The 16,095-nt window shown below is 47.8% G+C and overlaps 7 protein-coding genes across 7 annotated transcripts; 5 read left to right on the top strand and 2 right to left on the bottom strand.

Moving 5' to 3' along the window:
• Positions 1 to 486: 486 nt before the first annotated feature.
• On the top strand, positions 487 to 2,337 carry K441DRAFT_702838 (S-adenosyl-L-methionine-dependent methyltransferase; the record flags this gene model as incomplete). The annotated part of the gene is made up of 2 exons (XM_067653430.1): positions 487 to 610; positions 677 to 2,337. The coding sequence occupies 2 exons, from the start codon at positions 487 to 489 to the stop codon at positions 2,335 to 2,337; spliced, it is 1,785 nt and encodes a 594-aa protein (XP_067508834.1).
• Positions 2,338 to 2,391: 54 nt separating this feature from the next.
• K441DRAFT_602494 (mitochondrial 54S ribosomal protein bL31m) lies at positions 2,392 to 3,325 on the bottom strand. Its single transcript, XM_067645270.1, has 2 exons — positions 2,910 to 3,325; positions 2,392 to 2,805 (listed from the first exon to the last, which is right to left on the bottom strand). The coding sequence occupies exons 1-2, from the start codon at positions 3,255 to 3,257 to the stop codon at positions 2,653 to 2,655; spliced, it is 501 nt and encodes a 166-aa protein (XP_067508833.1). The 5' UTR covers positions 3,258 to 3,325; the 3' UTR covers positions 2,392 to 2,652.
• A 174-nt stretch (positions 3,326 to 3,499) lies between these two features.
• K441DRAFT_652790 (uncharacterized protein) lies at positions 3,500 to 5,296 on the top strand. The gene is made up of 2 exons (XM_067647424.1): positions 3,500 to 3,595; positions 3,663 to 5,296. Exons 1-2 carry the CDS (start codon positions 3,589 to 3,591, stop codon positions 5,048 to 5,050), a joined length of 1,395 nt encoding a protein of 464 aa, XP_067508832.1. The 5' UTR covers positions 3,500 to 3,588; the 3' UTR covers positions 5,051 to 5,296.
• Positions 5,297 to 5,327: 31 nt separating this feature from the next.
• K441DRAFT_652788 (uncharacterized protein) lies at positions 5,328 to 6,259 on the bottom strand. The gene is made up of 2 exons (XM_067647423.1): positions 6,113 to 6,259; positions 5,328 to 6,060 (listed from the first exon to the last, which is right to left on the bottom strand). The coding sequence occupies exons 1-2, from the start codon at positions 6,200 to 6,202 to the stop codon at positions 5,545 to 5,547; spliced, it is 606 nt and encodes a 201-aa protein (XP_067508831.1). The 5' UTR covers positions 6,203 to 6,259; the 3' UTR covers positions 5,328 to 5,544.
• Positions 6,260 to 6,746: 487 nt separating this feature from the next.
• On the top strand, positions 6,747 to 7,697 carry K441DRAFT_652787 (uncharacterized protein; the record flags this gene model as incomplete). Its single annotated transcript, XM_067647422.1, has 1 exon — positions 6,747 to 7,697. A coding segment is annotated over exon 1 (424 nt), but the record flags the coding sequence as incomplete, so codon positions are not given.
• A 74-nt stretch (positions 7,698 to 7,771) lies between these two features.
• K441DRAFT_673650 (WD40 repeat-like protein) lies at positions 7,772 to 9,851 on the top strand (the record flags this gene model as incomplete). The annotated part of the gene is made up of 4 exons (XM_067650669.1): positions 7,772 to 7,786; positions 7,850 to 7,897; positions 7,943 to 8,754; positions 8,822 to 9,851. 4 exons carry the CDS (start codon positions 7,772 to 7,774, stop codon positions 9,849 to 9,851), a joined length of 1,905 nt encoding a protein of 634 aa, XP_067508829.1.
• Positions 9,852 to 12,864: 3,013 nt separating this feature from the next.
• K441DRAFT_702833 (uncharacterized protein) lies at positions 12,865 to 13,954 on the top strand. The gene is made up of 5 exons (XM_067653429.1): positions 12,865 to 13,210; positions 13,260 to 13,297; positions 13,348 to 13,418; positions 13,467 to 13,557; positions 13,609 to 13,954. Coding segments are annotated over exons 1-5 (243 nt in total). The 5' UTR covers positions 12,865 to 13,169; the 3' UTR covers positions 13,611 to 13,954.
• Positions 13,955 to 16,095: the final 2,141 nt, after the last annotated feature.

The following is a 16,095-nucleotide window of genomic DNA, read 5'->3' as shown; positions in this document are numbered from 1 at the left end:
AGTAGTTATAGAGGTGAGAGTTGTAACAGATAAGATAAACATTTTTAGTGGTGGGCTAAATTCGGCGAGACTTAGCGAACCTTTAGCGTGGTGAGGTACCTCCTCCGTATAGCCTTAGGAGTTCTAAACTTGCCTCCTTTCCTAATTCGTGCGACTGTGATTGGTAGAGAGCACAGAGCTTTCGTTCCTAGGATTTTGGGTTGGTCCGTGCAAGAAAATTGCAAGTATCGAGAAGCTCCCCGAAGCTGGCCGTGAACACCTAATCACATCGACCATTTTCCTCGCAATGGCCACGCTGTTACGAAATTGCTAGTTTTTAATGTATTATATACCATAATGAAAAGTTTTAGCCATATTTTAACAGCAAAATTGCGGCCCAAGGCCCCGAAAGCTCTAGTATGGCCCATGATACAGTATCGATGCGTGGCCAAAGCCACTAAGTTGCCTGCCACTTCAGCAGACAAGCTCAAGGATCTTCGTGTTAAGATGAGAACCAATGAACAATTCCCAATCACAGAGATTTTAAGCAGGCGGTTCATCGAACATATGCAACTTACAGCGGCTCGGAAACCACCATTTAGATCACAGATTGTAAGTCCTCAGCTCTGCGGTACGTTCCTCTTCCAAAATTCAATTAATAAAGTAGCTTATGCACTGAGAATTATCACTCTTCCAGATGACATCCTCTCCTACATCGGCCCCTCGCTACAGAGACATAAAGGCTGTGACATCCTTGATATAAACCCCGGCGTAGGCACCTGGTCCTCCAAGCTTCATGACTTCCTACAACCACGCAGCCATATTCTACTGGAGTCTCAACCTGAGTTTTACAAGCCATTCTTAGAAGAACTTTTGAACCAACAGGGGTCTAAGTACAAGTTGATTATCGATGATACCGGAGATTTCAGTGCGTACGATCGTCTTATCAGCGATGGCCATTTCCCACACCAAACTAGATTACATCCCGGAGACCCTCGCCTGGACCAGCTAAATAATGCGCTCCTCGTCACAGGGTCATTTGCGTACGACCCCGTGATGCCTGGTCTGGGATTCAGTTCTATGGCCCGTCAAGTGATTTCCCGGTTTACCAAGAGTGCCTGGAGCAACGAGTTGTTCCACGCGTATGGTCATGTAAGAATGCTTCTTTGGGTCAATGCCGAGGATTCAGACTTCTTACTTCCAAAGGCCATCGCACAACCGCAAAAATTTCCAATGGGGCTACAGAAGATATGCAACACGAGCATAATAGCCTCCCCTAGAAGCCTCCCGAGAGTTCCTGGAAGGCAGGGAGCCGGCCGAGATTTCAGAACCGAGCTCGAAGGCTCAGCACAGGTACTTGCGGCTATGCGACAAGCTGGGCTCGAAGTTCCCGTCTATCGGCGAGACAACCTTCATGCTTTTGCACATAAGTTCTTTGGCAAATCCACAGCGAACGGTGATTTGGGGGTTCAAGGTTCATTAGATTCTCTTATTGAAATGGAGTGCCAGGGGATATCAACGCAAGGCCTCTTGCCCGAGATGGTGCGAGAGCGGGTCGCAATGGAAGACGAGATCGCCAAGGGGGCCCGTGAAGAGTTTAAAACGAAACCTAAAGGTCCCACTAAGCAGCGCAAGCCCATGCTCGGCCCTGATGGGAAGAGGCTGGCATATCTTCGCGCACAAACCAAAAACCTCCAGCACAAGCGAGAGAAGCGTAACGCCCTGGTTGATAAAGCCGAGGAGATATATCGAATGGAATGTTTCGTTCTTAACACTAAATCCGAAGTAAAGAAGCAAGAAGCACAGGCAAAGCTCGATGTACTTAACGCTGAGTACGAAAGAGAGAAGAGCGCACTTACCCGATCAGAACAGGTTCTCTTAGACGCCGAGTGTGACGATCGCCTTGCGTTGCGATCTCCAATTCTTCGACTCAAATGGGACAAAAGGCCTTTTGAGCCGTTATTAATCCATGACGGTGAAGTCTGGCCAGCTGGTAGACCTTCGCTGCTCGACATAACACCAGAGCCTCGACCAGAGGGTGAATCGTTCCGAGATGTAGAGTATTTCCAAGACTTTCTAATCCCCATTCTTGCAAACGGCAGTCTTACGGTCTCCCAAGCTCTTGGATCTGTGGCACCTGGAGCGTCGCAATTAATCGAGAAGGTTCCTGCGCTTCGTGATCCGGCCAAGGGTGGAAGGCTGAATATGGACCACTTCCGAGCGAGGATGCTGACAAGAGAAATGTTGGATAGTCTTGTCAAGGCATATAGAGAATGGCCTTTCCGTCCTCCGGAGACAGATCATCCGAAATATTTTCAGGCGATGTCGACGGGGCAGCTTTTGTCGGATAAGAAATAGGTGATATGCGCGAATCTAGAGGTTACGGAATACTTGCAACATTTGAGAGGCTCAATCGTTTCTGGCGTTCTGTGAAACTACGTTACTGTACAGTGTCACGCATAGAAGTAGGATATATGACAGGATATGTCCAAGTCGAGGTCACTGGCAATCAATTGCTCTTTGTTCATTGCCTCCGTATGTGAACGCCGTCTCCCAAAAGTACAGTATGATACAGGCATAAAATCCGCAGCAAAATTCTTGTCCTTTTCCCACAACTTTTGTTTCCTGTCCAATGATTCCCCTAAGCCTTAGCACACTGTAGGCTCTTTCCTATTATTGACCGCCCTTCCCTTTCCCACTCTTTACGGCCTCTTCTTTTACCCCTTTCGCTTCCACCCTCTCTGTTTCCTTCCCATAACCACTTATTAGATCCATCAAGCTGTCTTTATGCTTCCCCTTGGACAAACCGCCTTCAACTTCGGTTCCCTAGTTGGATAAATAGTCAGTTAGGCTTCATAAAGCAGTCCATTCTTCAACTACTCCGAAATCGCAGCGGCGGCCGTCAATCCACTAAAGAAATCATGGCCCACCTCTTCGGCACTCTCAGCATCCCAACCCCTGCCAAACTTAGCCCTGAAAGCCTTCAGCCTCCCGGCTTCGTCCTCCTCTACATTGAGAAGCTTCTGGCTCGAGGGGTTCCATAGCGGCGTGTTCCGTTGATCCTTTGTGGATTTGTATACGGGAGCGGGAGAGGTGGTGCGATGCAGAAAGGTGCTACCGTCGCTTAATGTGACGAGTTGTGTAAAAGTATAGGGGCGTTTGGGTCTCCGTAGGAGGGAGGCGTGCCGGGCTTGTGTATGTGAAGGAGAAGTCTGGGGGTGGAGGGAGGCACGGCGGAGGGCACGGAGAGCTGTTGGTGTGGGAATTGGAGATCCCATTAGAGCGCAGAATGACTATTGCGTTGAGTGAATTTAAGGAAGCGTTCGTGGAGCGAGAGACGTAAATGGTGAACGTCGATAGCTATGGTGATTTTTTGGTGCACGGACCTTAAGACTTCGATGGCGGTCTTGGACTGCCAGTCGAAACATGATTCGAAAGTCAATTACGGCGCTCAATTACAGCAATTCACCGTGGGCTTTTAGGTTGACCTTCTTCCAATATCCCCACGATGGCAACATCCACTCAATAACTTTTCTCTGGCAGCAATAACGGCATCTCGTGCGGCTGCGGCTGCGGGCTTCTTTCGCGGCTTTGTCAAAGTGGAACGATATGATGCGTACAGGCACCCCACTCTTTTGTTTGTGTTAATCATAGTGGAAAACACCATCTTAATACTTTATTAGAGAGTCTACCTCGCCGCAGCTATGCTCCTTTAACCCGTCGTCGATTGCCGCTCCACATTCATCAGTCTCAGCTGGCCTGCAGGACATTCGTTCCCTCAATCACTCAATTACATTCTCCAGTACTTGTTCGAAGTAGTGAGAATGAGCTAGGCTCAGGGAACTCAAAGGATACCGCCCAAGACGGAGGTGAAGCTAAGCGGAATGGAAAAGAAACAATATCAGAGCCAACTGACAGATCCACTATCGACCGACCAATCATCCGAAATGTAAAGATACCAAGTCAGACGCCATCAGTAATGCGTGAGTTGATGCGGAATGTGCCTCATCCAGTTGTTGTCATAACAGCAAGTTCTTGGAGCATGGAATTGCAACAAATGACACATCAAGCAATGACAATATCTTCCTTCAACACCGTCACGCTTAACCCTGAGCCAATAATTTCGTTCAACATCCGTACTCCTTCACGTACCCTGAATGCCATTCTAGCGCAAAAGGGTCATTTTCGAATCCACGTATTATCGAATAGCCAAAAAGGCTCATTTATTGCGGACGCTTTCACACGGGGTAATGCTAAAGAAGGATTTAAGAAGATACAGGCTTCGGGCATAAATATCCGTTTCCCTGCAGGAAATGTTCCAAGCGCACCAATAATAGCGACCAAAGCAGTGATAGCGACTTTACACTGCGTCCTACTACCCTCCAAAACGGTTACGATACGAGACCATATTGTAGCGCTTGCTCGAGTTACTCACGTCAACCGTAACGAGCGTTTGAAAATGGCTTTGATGTATGTTGATCGGGCCTATCGAACAGTTGGAAACCAAATTATGGCCCATCAAGTACCAGAGAACAAAAGTTCTCCTACCGTTTCAAAGCTTCGGGAGAAGCTACTCAAAGAGAGAGCGGTAAGTAATTCTACGCGTTTTGGCAAGGCCGAATATAGCCCAGAGTCAGCACGTTCCATTGGCGACCTCACCAAATGGCAGAATGATGCCGATAGACATGCCCAAGCTGAAGCGCACATGCGGTTCATGACCGACGAGGCCAGAACTGGGCCGACACAGCAGTCCGAAGTCGCCAGGTCCTCTAAAGATAACGGCTCTTCCTCGTCCGTCATCCGTAAACATAATTCGGGTCCGTACATATCCAAGGCGCAAAAAGAGCGCCAGACGAAGAGGACAAAGGGATTGGAAAGGTTCAAGAGATTAAGGGAGGCAATGTTGAGAAGGAATCAGGATATAGAGGAAAGGGAGGGGATGAAGCTGGAAGCCCAAGGGGAACAGGCTAAGGAGAGACAGATCGGATTGCCGGAATTGGGGCAGGCTTTAAAGGTAGAAATTGCAAAAGGAGCAGCGGTAAAACAAACGTTTGGTAATGGGAACCAGTGAAGTGAGTTATGAACGAAGAGTTGTCAGATGGCAAATAAGTAGGTAAGCTAGGACAAAGCCAAAAGGAAGGTTGGGGCGTGCTCTACTCAGCGTCCAGCCTCTCTCTTAGATTATCGCGGAACTGTACCTCTCTACTGTATCAATACTGTTTATTTGGCTGGTCTGGAAATAGAGTAGGGTTTGGAATATATATTTATAAAACTTGGATTAGATATCTGTTGTACTAGGATCTCGGTAGGAATATGAGGAATTTAATTAGGATCTAAGGACCTTCCAAGTCCTGCGAGAAGAGTGGCGTCTGTTTCGCTTAAAGATGAAATGACTCTGAGATTCAAGTGTATATCAGTCATGAGCCGCCCAGAAATCCCCAGTCTGCTCACAACTAACGCCTCGCTATGCATATCAAACTATGACCACATGGCGATGTCGTAAAATCAACGTACGCAAATGCCAAAATGCCAAGACAATCGGATCTAAAGTCACAGGCATTCCTATCATCCCCAAGCGTCCTGCATGCTTTCGTCTACATGCTCCCTCTTCTCTTGTTCTTTTCCTGTTCCATCCATTCCTTCAAGCACCATCCTCACTCGCCCCAAGACTTCCGCCTCCATTCCTTTCCCAACATCACTAGCCCTCGCATTCAACCACCCTACGTCCAATTCCCCAAGCCCGCTATTTGTTATGCCGGCTTCAGGATCTGTCGTTACATGCGAGTTGGCACTGGCGCCTCCGCCCGTAAACTTAGCCATCTCGGCCAGGTCGGCAGCGTTAGGTTCGCGTTGTGGACGATGCTCCTTCGCAGGAATTATACCAGCGGTTTCAAGAGCGTAGACTTGGGTATGCAGCTGGTTTGCGATGGCTGTTACGAGGGTAAAGAAGGTGTGGGTGGAGGATTGGAAGGCAGCTTTGTGTGCAGAGAGCGCATCAGCCGAGGACATGGGCGAGGGAAAGGGCGCATTGGTGAGTGCTTGGACGGCTTGGCCTGCGGCATGGAGTATTTGTGGGACTTGCTGCGGAGGAAACAGCGGTTAGAGGATTTGTTGGCGGGGCAAAGGAAGCTACCTCGTTTATAGTGTTGAGCTCTTGGATGCGTTCGGCAGGGGTTTTCTGAGCCCCTTGTTCAGCATCTGGAGGCGGGCTGGATGCGGCCATGGTCTAGGGTGGAAGAGGTCAATTGCTGTCTGTAGGTAATTGATGTTTAATTGAGACGTACAGGGCAAAGTTATTGTTCCAACGAGGCTGAATGGATGGGCTGTCTGCAGCAGGGCAGGCTTAGCGAAATTCTCCAAGAAGCTTGACCGCGAGCTAAACGGCACTCCATCAAACTTCATAGTAGCCTTTCACCACACAAAGCAAGAGCTGCGTAGCCTACAGAATCGCTATACCTTTACCTTTCGCCACTTTACTTTCTGCTAGCCTTCTTCAGCCTTACGAACGCTCCCTTCGCCCTTCGAGGCTACCTACGTCCATGGAAACCCCCACCAACTCACCTATCGCGACGAGGTGAAAGAGACAGCGAGTGGCAAACACCCTATAACCTACTCTTTCACAATGTCTGGGCCACCTCCTGGACCTAGTGGACCAGGAGCGAGGAGCATGAGCGTTAGTAATGGGCCTCCGAGCGCAGGAATGCCTCCACCGCAACATATGCAGTCGCAACAGGCAAATGTGCCTCCGCCGGCAGGAGCGTCAGGAGGAAGTCAGTCACAACAAAATTTGAATCAAATTGTAGGTCTTTTCTACTCTTGTCTTCTCTTTGCCCTTTCCCCAACTTATTATCCGCCGACCGCCACCGGAAGCCTGCTGGAACCTAATTCCACGAACCCGTCGCAAGCGGAAGCCGACGTTTCAAACATGTCGACTTTAAATCCACCTCTAAATGCACATTCGGGGGGGTTATATGCTCCTTGCAAGAATATGGAGTCGATGAGGAAAGATTTGGAGCATCCTTGCGCCTTCATTAAGTTCGAACACGGCCACCCTGAGCCACCTTGCACATACTGCCGGAATTTGCATCTAGAATGCAACTACGGACCAGCGCCACAATATCGCCCTGAGAGAGATAAATATCGGCCGTTTTGTGGTCCGTGCTGGCAGAGCAGTGTACCCTGCAGCGGGGTATATCATCCTTCCAGAGAGCACGTGTTCATCTGCTCGAACTGTCTTAATACTAGCACGAGGCGCTATTATGGTACCCAAGATGGCAAAATCACAATATCCAAAATACCCAACTTCATCAACCCGGACACCACCACCACATTTATGAGTAAATTGTTGAATTAGAGAGAGGAACATATTCACCACAAGATAAAGCGAGAAACTCGCGAGCCTCATCTCGTTCCTCGAAAATATCTTTGCGGGACGTGCATTCGTTAAACAATAGGCATATCTTGCCAAAGCCTTCTGCGAATTCACACTATTTACCAAACTCCTCATCGCCTAATCAAATTACACGACCGCAGTACAACTCTGGATCAATTTCAACAACTAAGATAGTACGGATCGAACCATTGAGCCTTACCCGACTTAAAAAAACAATCACTTTATTCTTTTTTGTGATGTGCCTTGTAATGGACGCTCACACGCGATTACAGGTTTTAGAATATCTAGGTAAAAAGGGCTATAATCGGACAGAAGCGATGCTCCGCAAGGAATCAGCACACCAAGACGCTGAAGGCCGGCCTATAATCACACGAGCAGAGGAGAGTGGAGGGGCTAAATATGCTAGAGCGTTCGGTTAGTCACGTCATCGCGGTGGGTTTTATTCCTGTACTTGAGATAAACTGACTAGTGATCTAGATTTGCTGCGGACATGGATTGAGGATAATCTTGATCTGTATAAGGCAAGTCTGTCAGACTTAACACTAGCATTTGATCTGACCATTTGTACAGCCGGAGCTTCGCAGATTACTTTGGCCTGTCTTCGTCTACTCATTTCTGGACCTCGCCGCGGAGTACTATACGAGAGAATGCGAACACTTTTTCCTGACCTACAAGGATCAGTTCGTTCGCGAGCACGAAGACGACATTCGCGCCCTCACGCCAATCCGGCTTCCACAGCATCTGGAGGATAGTCATGTTGCGCATGTATACCGTAATAACAAATACCGGCTCACGCTCAGTGTCATGGCCTTCAATAACCTCATACAATTTCTTGAATCGAAAGACCGGGAGGGAGGCGCTGTCATAATCGCGACACTAACGAATTATATGCATATCTTCACTGTAGACCGAGCAGCGGCTGGTAATGAACGGAGCATTGCCGCCATTCTTGCGAGAACTAGTGTCGACGAAGATCTTCCTGCTGAGGATGAAGGAATTCCAGGTCATAACCCAGGTTCAGCAAACACTGATCGCAACGCTCCACTCGTGCTGGCCAAACTATCCCTTGGTCCGCTTCCACCGGAACCGGAGCTACAAGATGATGTGCGAGCCCAGCTTCAGGAAGAAGATGCCAAAAATCCTCCAAAGCCGGGACAAAATTCACTTCTTGAGGAGTACGACCAACACATCAAAAGAGAACCTACCGATGACGTGCCGAGTCGCGATGCTATTCCTCTTCCCCCATCTCTCGCTCGTGACGTCGCTATGGAGGTGCAAAAGGTCATCGAGCATCGCGATCGTTTCAGAATCAGCGGAAGAACTGGTGGCGTTGGACCTGGTGTGAGCGTAACCATGTTCACATTTCATAACACCTTCGACAGGTGGGTTCAGCTTACCTTTATAGACTACGCTTTAAACCTTAAAATAACGACTGACATGGCTTCATAGTATCAACTGCATTGACTTCTCAGGTGATAATCTCCTCGTGGCTGCCGGAATGGCCGAATCCTATATCCGGGTCTGGTCACTTGACGGTAAAGCGCTGCCTTCCGCCCTCCCACCAAACCCTCTCGACCTATCCCCGCCCTCATCCTCGCGCCGTCTGATCGGTCACTCTGGGCCGGTCTATGCTGTCTCCTTCTCGCCATCCATCGCAACTCCAAACTCTATCGGTCCTTCAACCGCGCCCCAATATCTTCTCTCCTGCTCCGCAGACAAAACAGTTCGCTTATGGTCGCTCGAAACTTGGTCATGTCTCGTCGCATACCGTAGTCACGATAATCCAATATGGGATGTGACCTGGGGTCCTCATGGACATTACTTCCTCACTAGCTCCAACGACCGCACCGCTCGTCTTTGGTCCACCGACCATATTGAACCACTCAAAATGTACGTTGGCCATGACAACGATGTCGACTGCGTTTGCTTCCACCCAAACAATCTGTATGTCTTTACTGGCTCCTGTGATAAAACAGTGCGCATGTGGCACATTAGCTCCGGGAACGCCTTACGCCTATTTACAGGCCATTCCGGCAATGTCACAGCGATCGCATGCTCCCCCGATGGCAAAACCCTTGCATCCGCTGATGATGCAGGTGCGATCTTCCTCTGGGATCTCGACAAGGGGCGCCGCAAGAAGCGGATGCGCGGCCATGGCAAGGGCGGCATATGGAGCCTGTCCTGGAGCCTCGAGAGCACCGTCCTCATTTCCGGTGGCGCAGACGGTACAGTTCGGGTGTGGGATTGCCTGCAAGAAACGACCGAATCCACAGGGAAAGTGGTTGCGGAAGGTGGTGCGGGCACGAAGATCGATGGTGGTGGAAAAGGAGGAGCGGCAGGAAAAGGCGGGGCGAAAGGGAAAGAAGTTGGAGTGTCAGCGGACCAGATAAGCGCCTTCCCGACTAAGAAGAGTCCGGTTTACAAAGTTGCCTTTACAAGGATGAATCTTGTCCTTGCGGGCGGCGCATATATGCCATAATAAAGTCGAGGTTATAGACGGCTGGGTTGCGTTGCTTTCAAAGCTTGGCTGGCTTGGCATGGTTGTAGGAACTTGTTAACATCAATATCCAGGTTCGGAGTTGGTGGGGCAGTGAAAGACAAAGCATGGTGGTAGTAATCGCAAAAGCCTTCGACTCTCTATTATACAATCACACATTTGAGACGTGATGGACATTCTCATATTGTGTTCTGTTTGGAATGCACTATTAGCATAAGTCAGAGCAAGTTGATAGAAAGTTGGTAATGCCTTTCATGTCTCTTCAAACTCAAGGCCACCTGATCAGCGCTCAAGCATATCTAGGACCCATAACTGAGCTTCCTACAGTCAAGCTCCACCCAGTGCGCCGAGTACCCTCATAAACCCACGACGCCGGATATGCACTAGCCATACAGAAAAGCCCCCACTCTCATTACTTTGCACTGCACCGTCTAAATGTTCTACTTGCCAAACGTCTTGCTCCTCCCCACGCTCTCACGTTGTGATCTTCCTAAACCCTTTGGAGCATCCATAGCCTTCGCATAGGGGTTAAATCTTTTTTCTTTCTTCTCTTTCTTCCCCCTCTTCCATTCATCACGTTGCGCATGCAGCACTGACGGCGCGGTTGAATAGTCAAACGGCTCCACTTCTTGCCCTGCAAAGCTAGCTTCGCCGTTTCCATTTTCAGTCGCCGATCCGTTAAGGAGAGCTTTCTGCTGTTTCTTGAGCCGTTTAGCAGCCTTCTTCTCGGCTTTGCGGTGTGTCTTATCATCTAGCAACGGAACCTCATCCGCTTCAACGTTTTCATCTATTGGCTTGGCCGTAGGTAGGTTTTCTAGTGCACTTCTAGCCATCTCGTCCACCTTCCGCTTCCTCCCGCCTCCTAACTGCTTGATGATAAATACGCCATCGTCTTCCTCCTCTTTAACTCTCCCCTTAGCACTAACGAACGCGTGCTCACCTCTCGCACCTGGGTCCATGAATGTTTTCACATCATTTGATGTGCCATCAGCTGGATACGCGAAAACCTCGGCTGTAAGCGGTGGTAGCGGGAGTGCGAGCCGTATGTTTGCCGTCGATGCAGTGCGCCGTTGCTCCCAAACACTGCTGGCAAAAGCTGGGCCCCAGAATTGGGAGGAGTGAGCGCGGAGAGGGAGATCTGCAAGCGTTGCCACAGCAGGCGCCGGCAGAGTAGCAGGGGTGGAATTGAGCGCTGAGCTTTGGGACTGGAAAAACGGCTTCGGACGGATTGCCTGAATCTTGTCCACGACTTCGCTCATTTCGGGGCCCTTCTCTCCTGCCTTCCTGGCTGCCTTTATAATAGCAACCAGCTCATCAGCACGTAGGCGAAGTATAGGAGATATTGATTGAGCAACGCCTAATAGAGCCGCTTTGTCCACAGGCATCGCTCTCGCTATGCTGAAGACGGCGTGGTTCGCTATAACATAGATCGTACTCTCGTCTTCCTGCCGAGCGACATTATCGCGCCATCGATGCACGGCACGGTATACTGAGAATTGCTCTTTAGAGAATACAGCAGGTGTGCGGCTGAGCAGCTTGTACCAACCCCCAGTGCCTGAGCCAAACTCGACGTCATAGGCCGGGTGCTCGTATCGTTGAAGAGCGGTTTCTTTGGACTTTTCAAGAACTCGGAGAATGAGGTCTTTATCGGGATCGGAGAAATCGGATTGATCAATGAGTTCGTTGCGGATGTTGTCGTAAATGTACAATAAGAAATGAGTATCTGATCTGGCGTATTCAAACATCTTTGGTGTTAATGGGCTGCTTTTAGATTAGCACACATACTAGGTTAAAACAGTTATGCATCATACCGTCTTCGCCAGTCGGCCATCTGATATTTCTTTTCAGCTTGGAAGTTGACAAACTTTTGCAGCAAGAAAGCTAGAGCACCGCTCGGATAGCCCAGAGCTCTAGCTGCTTGATAGGTATCGAAGAGACCAACGATATAGAGACCAAGATCCCTTTGCAGCCAAATAATATCCATAAAGGCGCCGTGGAGGACCTATCGCTCTATCAGTAAAATCGCGAATACCTATAGATTTTGCGGTTTACCTTTAAAATATTAGGATCCGCGAAGACTTCATTGAGACACTCCAGTCTTCGACGCCAAGGCTTTAGTGTGTCCACTATCCAATCTTTTTTCCTCGTGCTAATCTGCATTAATGATACGAGACCAATGTATGATCGGTTGTCATGGTGTTCAAGGTCAATGGCTATTTCCTTTTCAGTCTTAAGCTCGGCTAACATAGAAGTTAGAGCCTCAGGTGTGTCTACAAATGTTGCTGTCGTTATTTCGAAAGGAGTGTATGGTACTGGCTCGGCTCTTATGTATACGGAGGACGGGTACTTATAGAGCTCAATTTCAGTTCGGTAAGGATTGTGTATCCTATTCTATATTTTAGTGAAGCTCCATAGTCTTGAGGTTTGTAGACGAAATTAAGGGAAGGCCGACATACAGTTGTTTCCCATTCGAATCCGTAACCTCAGACAGGCTCTCCTCCAAAGGGATCATCGCGTGTGGTTTAGAGGTGATCAATGGCTTGAATGCTCCAGTCTCGTTATTCTGGGGCACGTTTTCGAACAATCCTTGTGGCTTTGGCAAATCCTTCGGCCGGAATTCGTCGGGTAGCTTGGAAGGTAACAGTTTCGTGGTGGCCTGAAAATTATAAGTCTTATACAAAAATACAAACGTTTCGCAGTCTCACCTGCTCATATGAAGGGCTTAGCCTTTTGACCACACCAGTATATTCGTCTAGACTAGTATCTGCCTTTTCAAGCAAGCTGTCGACGACATCAACTACCCCTCTCCAACTGCTCTCGACGGCATCTGCATCGTGTAACTTTGGACCTACAACCTCCGAGCCTGAAGCCGCGTTCGCAAGAAGATGCTCCGCAAGAACAAGAAGCCGCGTCTTCTGCTTGTCTAAGGTGTCTGCAAAGGTGAGGTCGAGTGAACGCTGGAATCCAAGGTCCTCGGCGCTGATCCCTGTCGCAGTGCGCGTCACGGAGACAAGCGCTGACGAGACGGTGTCTTGGAGAGCCTTGAAGTCGGTGTGGAGATCCATCATGGGCAACCTCCAGCCATTAATTTTGAGTATGCGACGCGGTAGGAAGGTCAGTATTGTGGTTGGTGTCGAGACAAAAGATGCAGGAATGGTGTTCAACTTTGGGCAAGTAATTTTCTTATCGATAAAGTAATTAATTTCTGTGGAAACTTTAAAGCTTAAGTTAGCAGCCTTTACCTCTTCGCAGTCTTCAGAATGTCCTACTTTGGTCGGCAATGATCACAGTGCCACTGTCATGTCTGCCTCCCTTGCGTCGGAATGTAATGAGGTTAAGGAGTATGGATTAACGTCTTGTTGTCGCATCTATGCTCTAACCTTAGCTTAGGCGTTATGACGGCTGTTTCTTGAAGTGGTATAGCGAAAGCAAGCTGCTCCTAATGCCTCCTATATTTCCGATCCTAACTATATATCAGAGTTTCTACGTGGAAATGCCACAACGGATGAATGCGAGCCTCTCTTCAAGCAATACAAACAGTGCTTAGGAGTAAGCCACTTGAGCAACACATGTCTTCTGGAATCTAACCGCAACCAGAAAGTGCTAAAGGCCCGAGGCATAGACACCATGCTTCAGGACGCACGGGAGGATAATCGAGAGAATGATGCTCAGCATTTGAAGGGGAACTGTAAGTTTACGTATTAGCATAAACATCTGCCCAAACTAACTCGTGCGGTAGGAGCTACCTAAGCATCAATGGATTCCGGAGTTCGGGCTTGGCTATTTTCATGCATTCAGAAGGCGTAGGGCAACTTTCATTTGCTGTACTATTGGCAACCAAGATTTATCTTCACTCCGTTATCAGAACTGAGGGTCACATTACGATGCTTAACGGTTCTGCATTACCACCAGTGGTAAGGGAACAGACTAGATGGAGAGCCCGAAATTCAGCGTGCAATATCGTTTATGCGTTTCTATAAAATATTCAAGCCTCTCGACGGGCTATCGTCCACAAAATGCTCCCTTGATAGGAGACCATAATCTCCCCGCAAGTAAAATCATAATTCCCATCTCAAACCCATCTTCACTTTTCTTACAACCCCGCCTAACAAACCTTCCTTATGTAGTCGGCCTGAAATGTGGATGGTTATCACCCAAATTGTCAGCGTCGGTCAGATATTCAAGTCTGTAGTCGCAGTCGCCACAGTCCCGCTTTTGGTTCTACTTAGCTTTAACCCTATTACGGCACTATTACGCGTAGCCTGGACAGGGAGCCTAGTCAGGGGTTCGGCTAGAGACTTGGCGCTATGTATATAGCCGTGTCCTTTTCTCTATCTTCTTCTACTCCTCGACTTGGAATTCTAATTACCTAGCTACTAATACATCGGCAAAATATTGTCCCCTATCAATGGCCTCAATGGTCGGTCATTGGCGCAATTGGCAATTTCGTTAATTTACCTTTTTACTTATAAAATATTAAAGTTTTTAAGTCCTATATTGTATAACGTAGGTCACCGGGTTATGACGGTCCACCCAGTTATGACGGAAATCTAACCGCATTTAGTTATGACAGAACACCAAAATACTGCCGAATGCAAGCAAATCGCTAGTAAAAACCATCGCAAAGCATTATTTTATTATTAAACCCGAATAAAGCCTTAAATATATAGGGGAGTGTCTATATCGACTTTTTCCGGTGTATTGGGCAGCTGATTGCTTGGATAACCGCGAGTTGGCGGATTAAAGTCCTCATCTGAGGCCTCTGAGGCGATATTTTCCGGCAGAATACCGAAATAGGAAACCGCTTTTCCTAATTAGACAGGCGGTCAGATTTCCATCATAACTAGGTGGACCGTCATAACCCAGTGACCTACGTTAGTATTATATAATATCCCTTTGTGTGGCAACCATTTCAAGGACTTTTCGTATATGCACGCCTCATAAGCCAATCTAGAGGCTCTATACCGTATAGAGCTTGGTGTTGAAGTCTTGAGTCAGTACGACAAGGGTGCTGGCGCCTCATTTGACGCTTGGATATTGCGGTGAACAGCAGCGACGTGGTCAGGAAGCCTATAATATTTAGTGTAGTTGGTCAAAAAGCTTCAATATTGTTGCCGTCTATTTAATCATTAAATTATTAGTAAAATATTGTCCTTATGCCGCCCAAAAAACGTCGTGCATCTTTAGCTCCGAAGCCTCTAAAGCCTCCAAAAGCACCTTAAGCCTAGGAGTCCTATTCGCAGACCTTTTAAGCGACGCAGTATACACACGATAGCGTGTCGGCAGTAATTATACAGCCTCTAGAGGCTTCAGTGGCTTCAGTAGCTACTGTTACGGACGCTTTAAGTACGATGTTACGACTACTTGGGGAAGAGTCGGAAGAAGCTAGTTGGTTGATTCAAGCACGGTCCAGGATGGAGCCGATAGAACCATATGACGAGGAATGGTAACCAAGGTCATATAATGTGCTACGTATTAAACGAGAGGAACGAGAGGAACTCACGTACCTTACGTATAAGACGTACATTACGTACAAGAAGGATTTTATAGGAGTACGGTTGTGTATTTAAGGACCCTTAGTCCCTACCTAGATAGTTCCTTCCTTATAGTAATTCTTAGAATACAATTGGAGTTAATCTATTAGGCAACCACTCCACCAATTATTATTACTTGTCGACTATTATTCTTTATATTTCCTACACACCTAGCCTAATAATAGGACCCACCATAGTTTTAGCTACAAGGTTCCGTTACAGCTACGCAGCAGGCAGTAGTGCTGATTAAGGATATTAAGGAGGCTTGGCTAAGCAGCTAGAGAGAGGATATTAAGGACGAATTAGGAGCCGTTTTTAAGGCCCGCGGCGAGACTGCTGAGGATAAGGCAGATAAGGTAGATGAGACTGAGCTACTAGAGCTATTAGCTGAAGAAGTTATAAGAATAGGCCTTTCTACTATTCCTACTTTATAGGAGCCTATAGCCGCTATCCCTAAACTAGACCTTAAAGTTATTAACCTTCTAAATAAGTTAATATTTGCCGCTTGGCGTACTAGTAAGCCTATTAGTAGTGTTAACGCGGACGTTAAATCTAATAACCTTCCTAATTAAAATAAGGATAATAAGCGTGCTACTTATTATATACTGGCGGATTAAATTTATATAGAGTCTAGTGGGTGTAGATCTAGATAGGACCTGCCAATTTAAGTATTCTTACTATTCTTTAATATT

The sequence above is a fragment of the Cenococcum geophilum genome (genome assembly GCF_001692895.1).
Source record: "Cenococcum geophilum 1.58 unplaced genomic scaffold K441scaffold_4, whole genome shotgun sequence".
Lineage (NCBI taxonomy): Eukaryota > Fungi > Ascomycota > Dothideomycetes > Gloniales > Gloniaceae > Cenococcum > Cenococcum geophilum.
Note: the sequence above shows the minus strand (reverse complement) of the source record. Positions and strands in the feature narration are given on the sequence as shown.

Bases quoted from the DNA above. Each gene is read 5' to 3' on its own strand.
- K441DRAFT_652788 (XM_067647423.1), bottom strand. From the start codon at position 6,202: ATGGCCGCATCCAGCCCGCCTCCAGATGCTGAACAAGGGGCTCAGAAA. The intron at 6,061-6,112 runs GTAGCTTCCTTT...TTTCCTCCGCAG, and splicing joins AGCTCAACACTATAAACGAG to CAAGTCCCACAAATACTCCA.
- K441DRAFT_602494 (XM_067645270.1), bottom strand. From the start codon at position 3,257: ATGGGATCTCCAATTCCCACACCAACAGCTCTCCGTGCCCTCCGCCGT. The intron at 2,806-2,909 runs GTGGGCCATGAT...TTATCCAACTAG, and splicing joins ATGCTGAGAGTGCCGAAGAG to GGAACCGAAGTTGAAGGCGG.
- K441DRAFT_702833 (XM_067653429.1), top strand. From the start codon at position 13,170: ATGTCTGCCTCCCTTGCGTCGGAATGTAATGAGGTTAAGGA. The intron at 13,211-13,259 runs GTATGGATTAAC...ACCTTAGCTTAG, and splicing joins GAATGTAATGAGGTTAAGGA to GCGTTATGACGGCTGTTTCT. The intron at 13,298-13,347 runs GCAAGCTGCTCC...ACTATATATCAG, and splicing joins CTTGAAGTGGTATAGCGAAA to AGTTTCTACGTGGAAATGCC.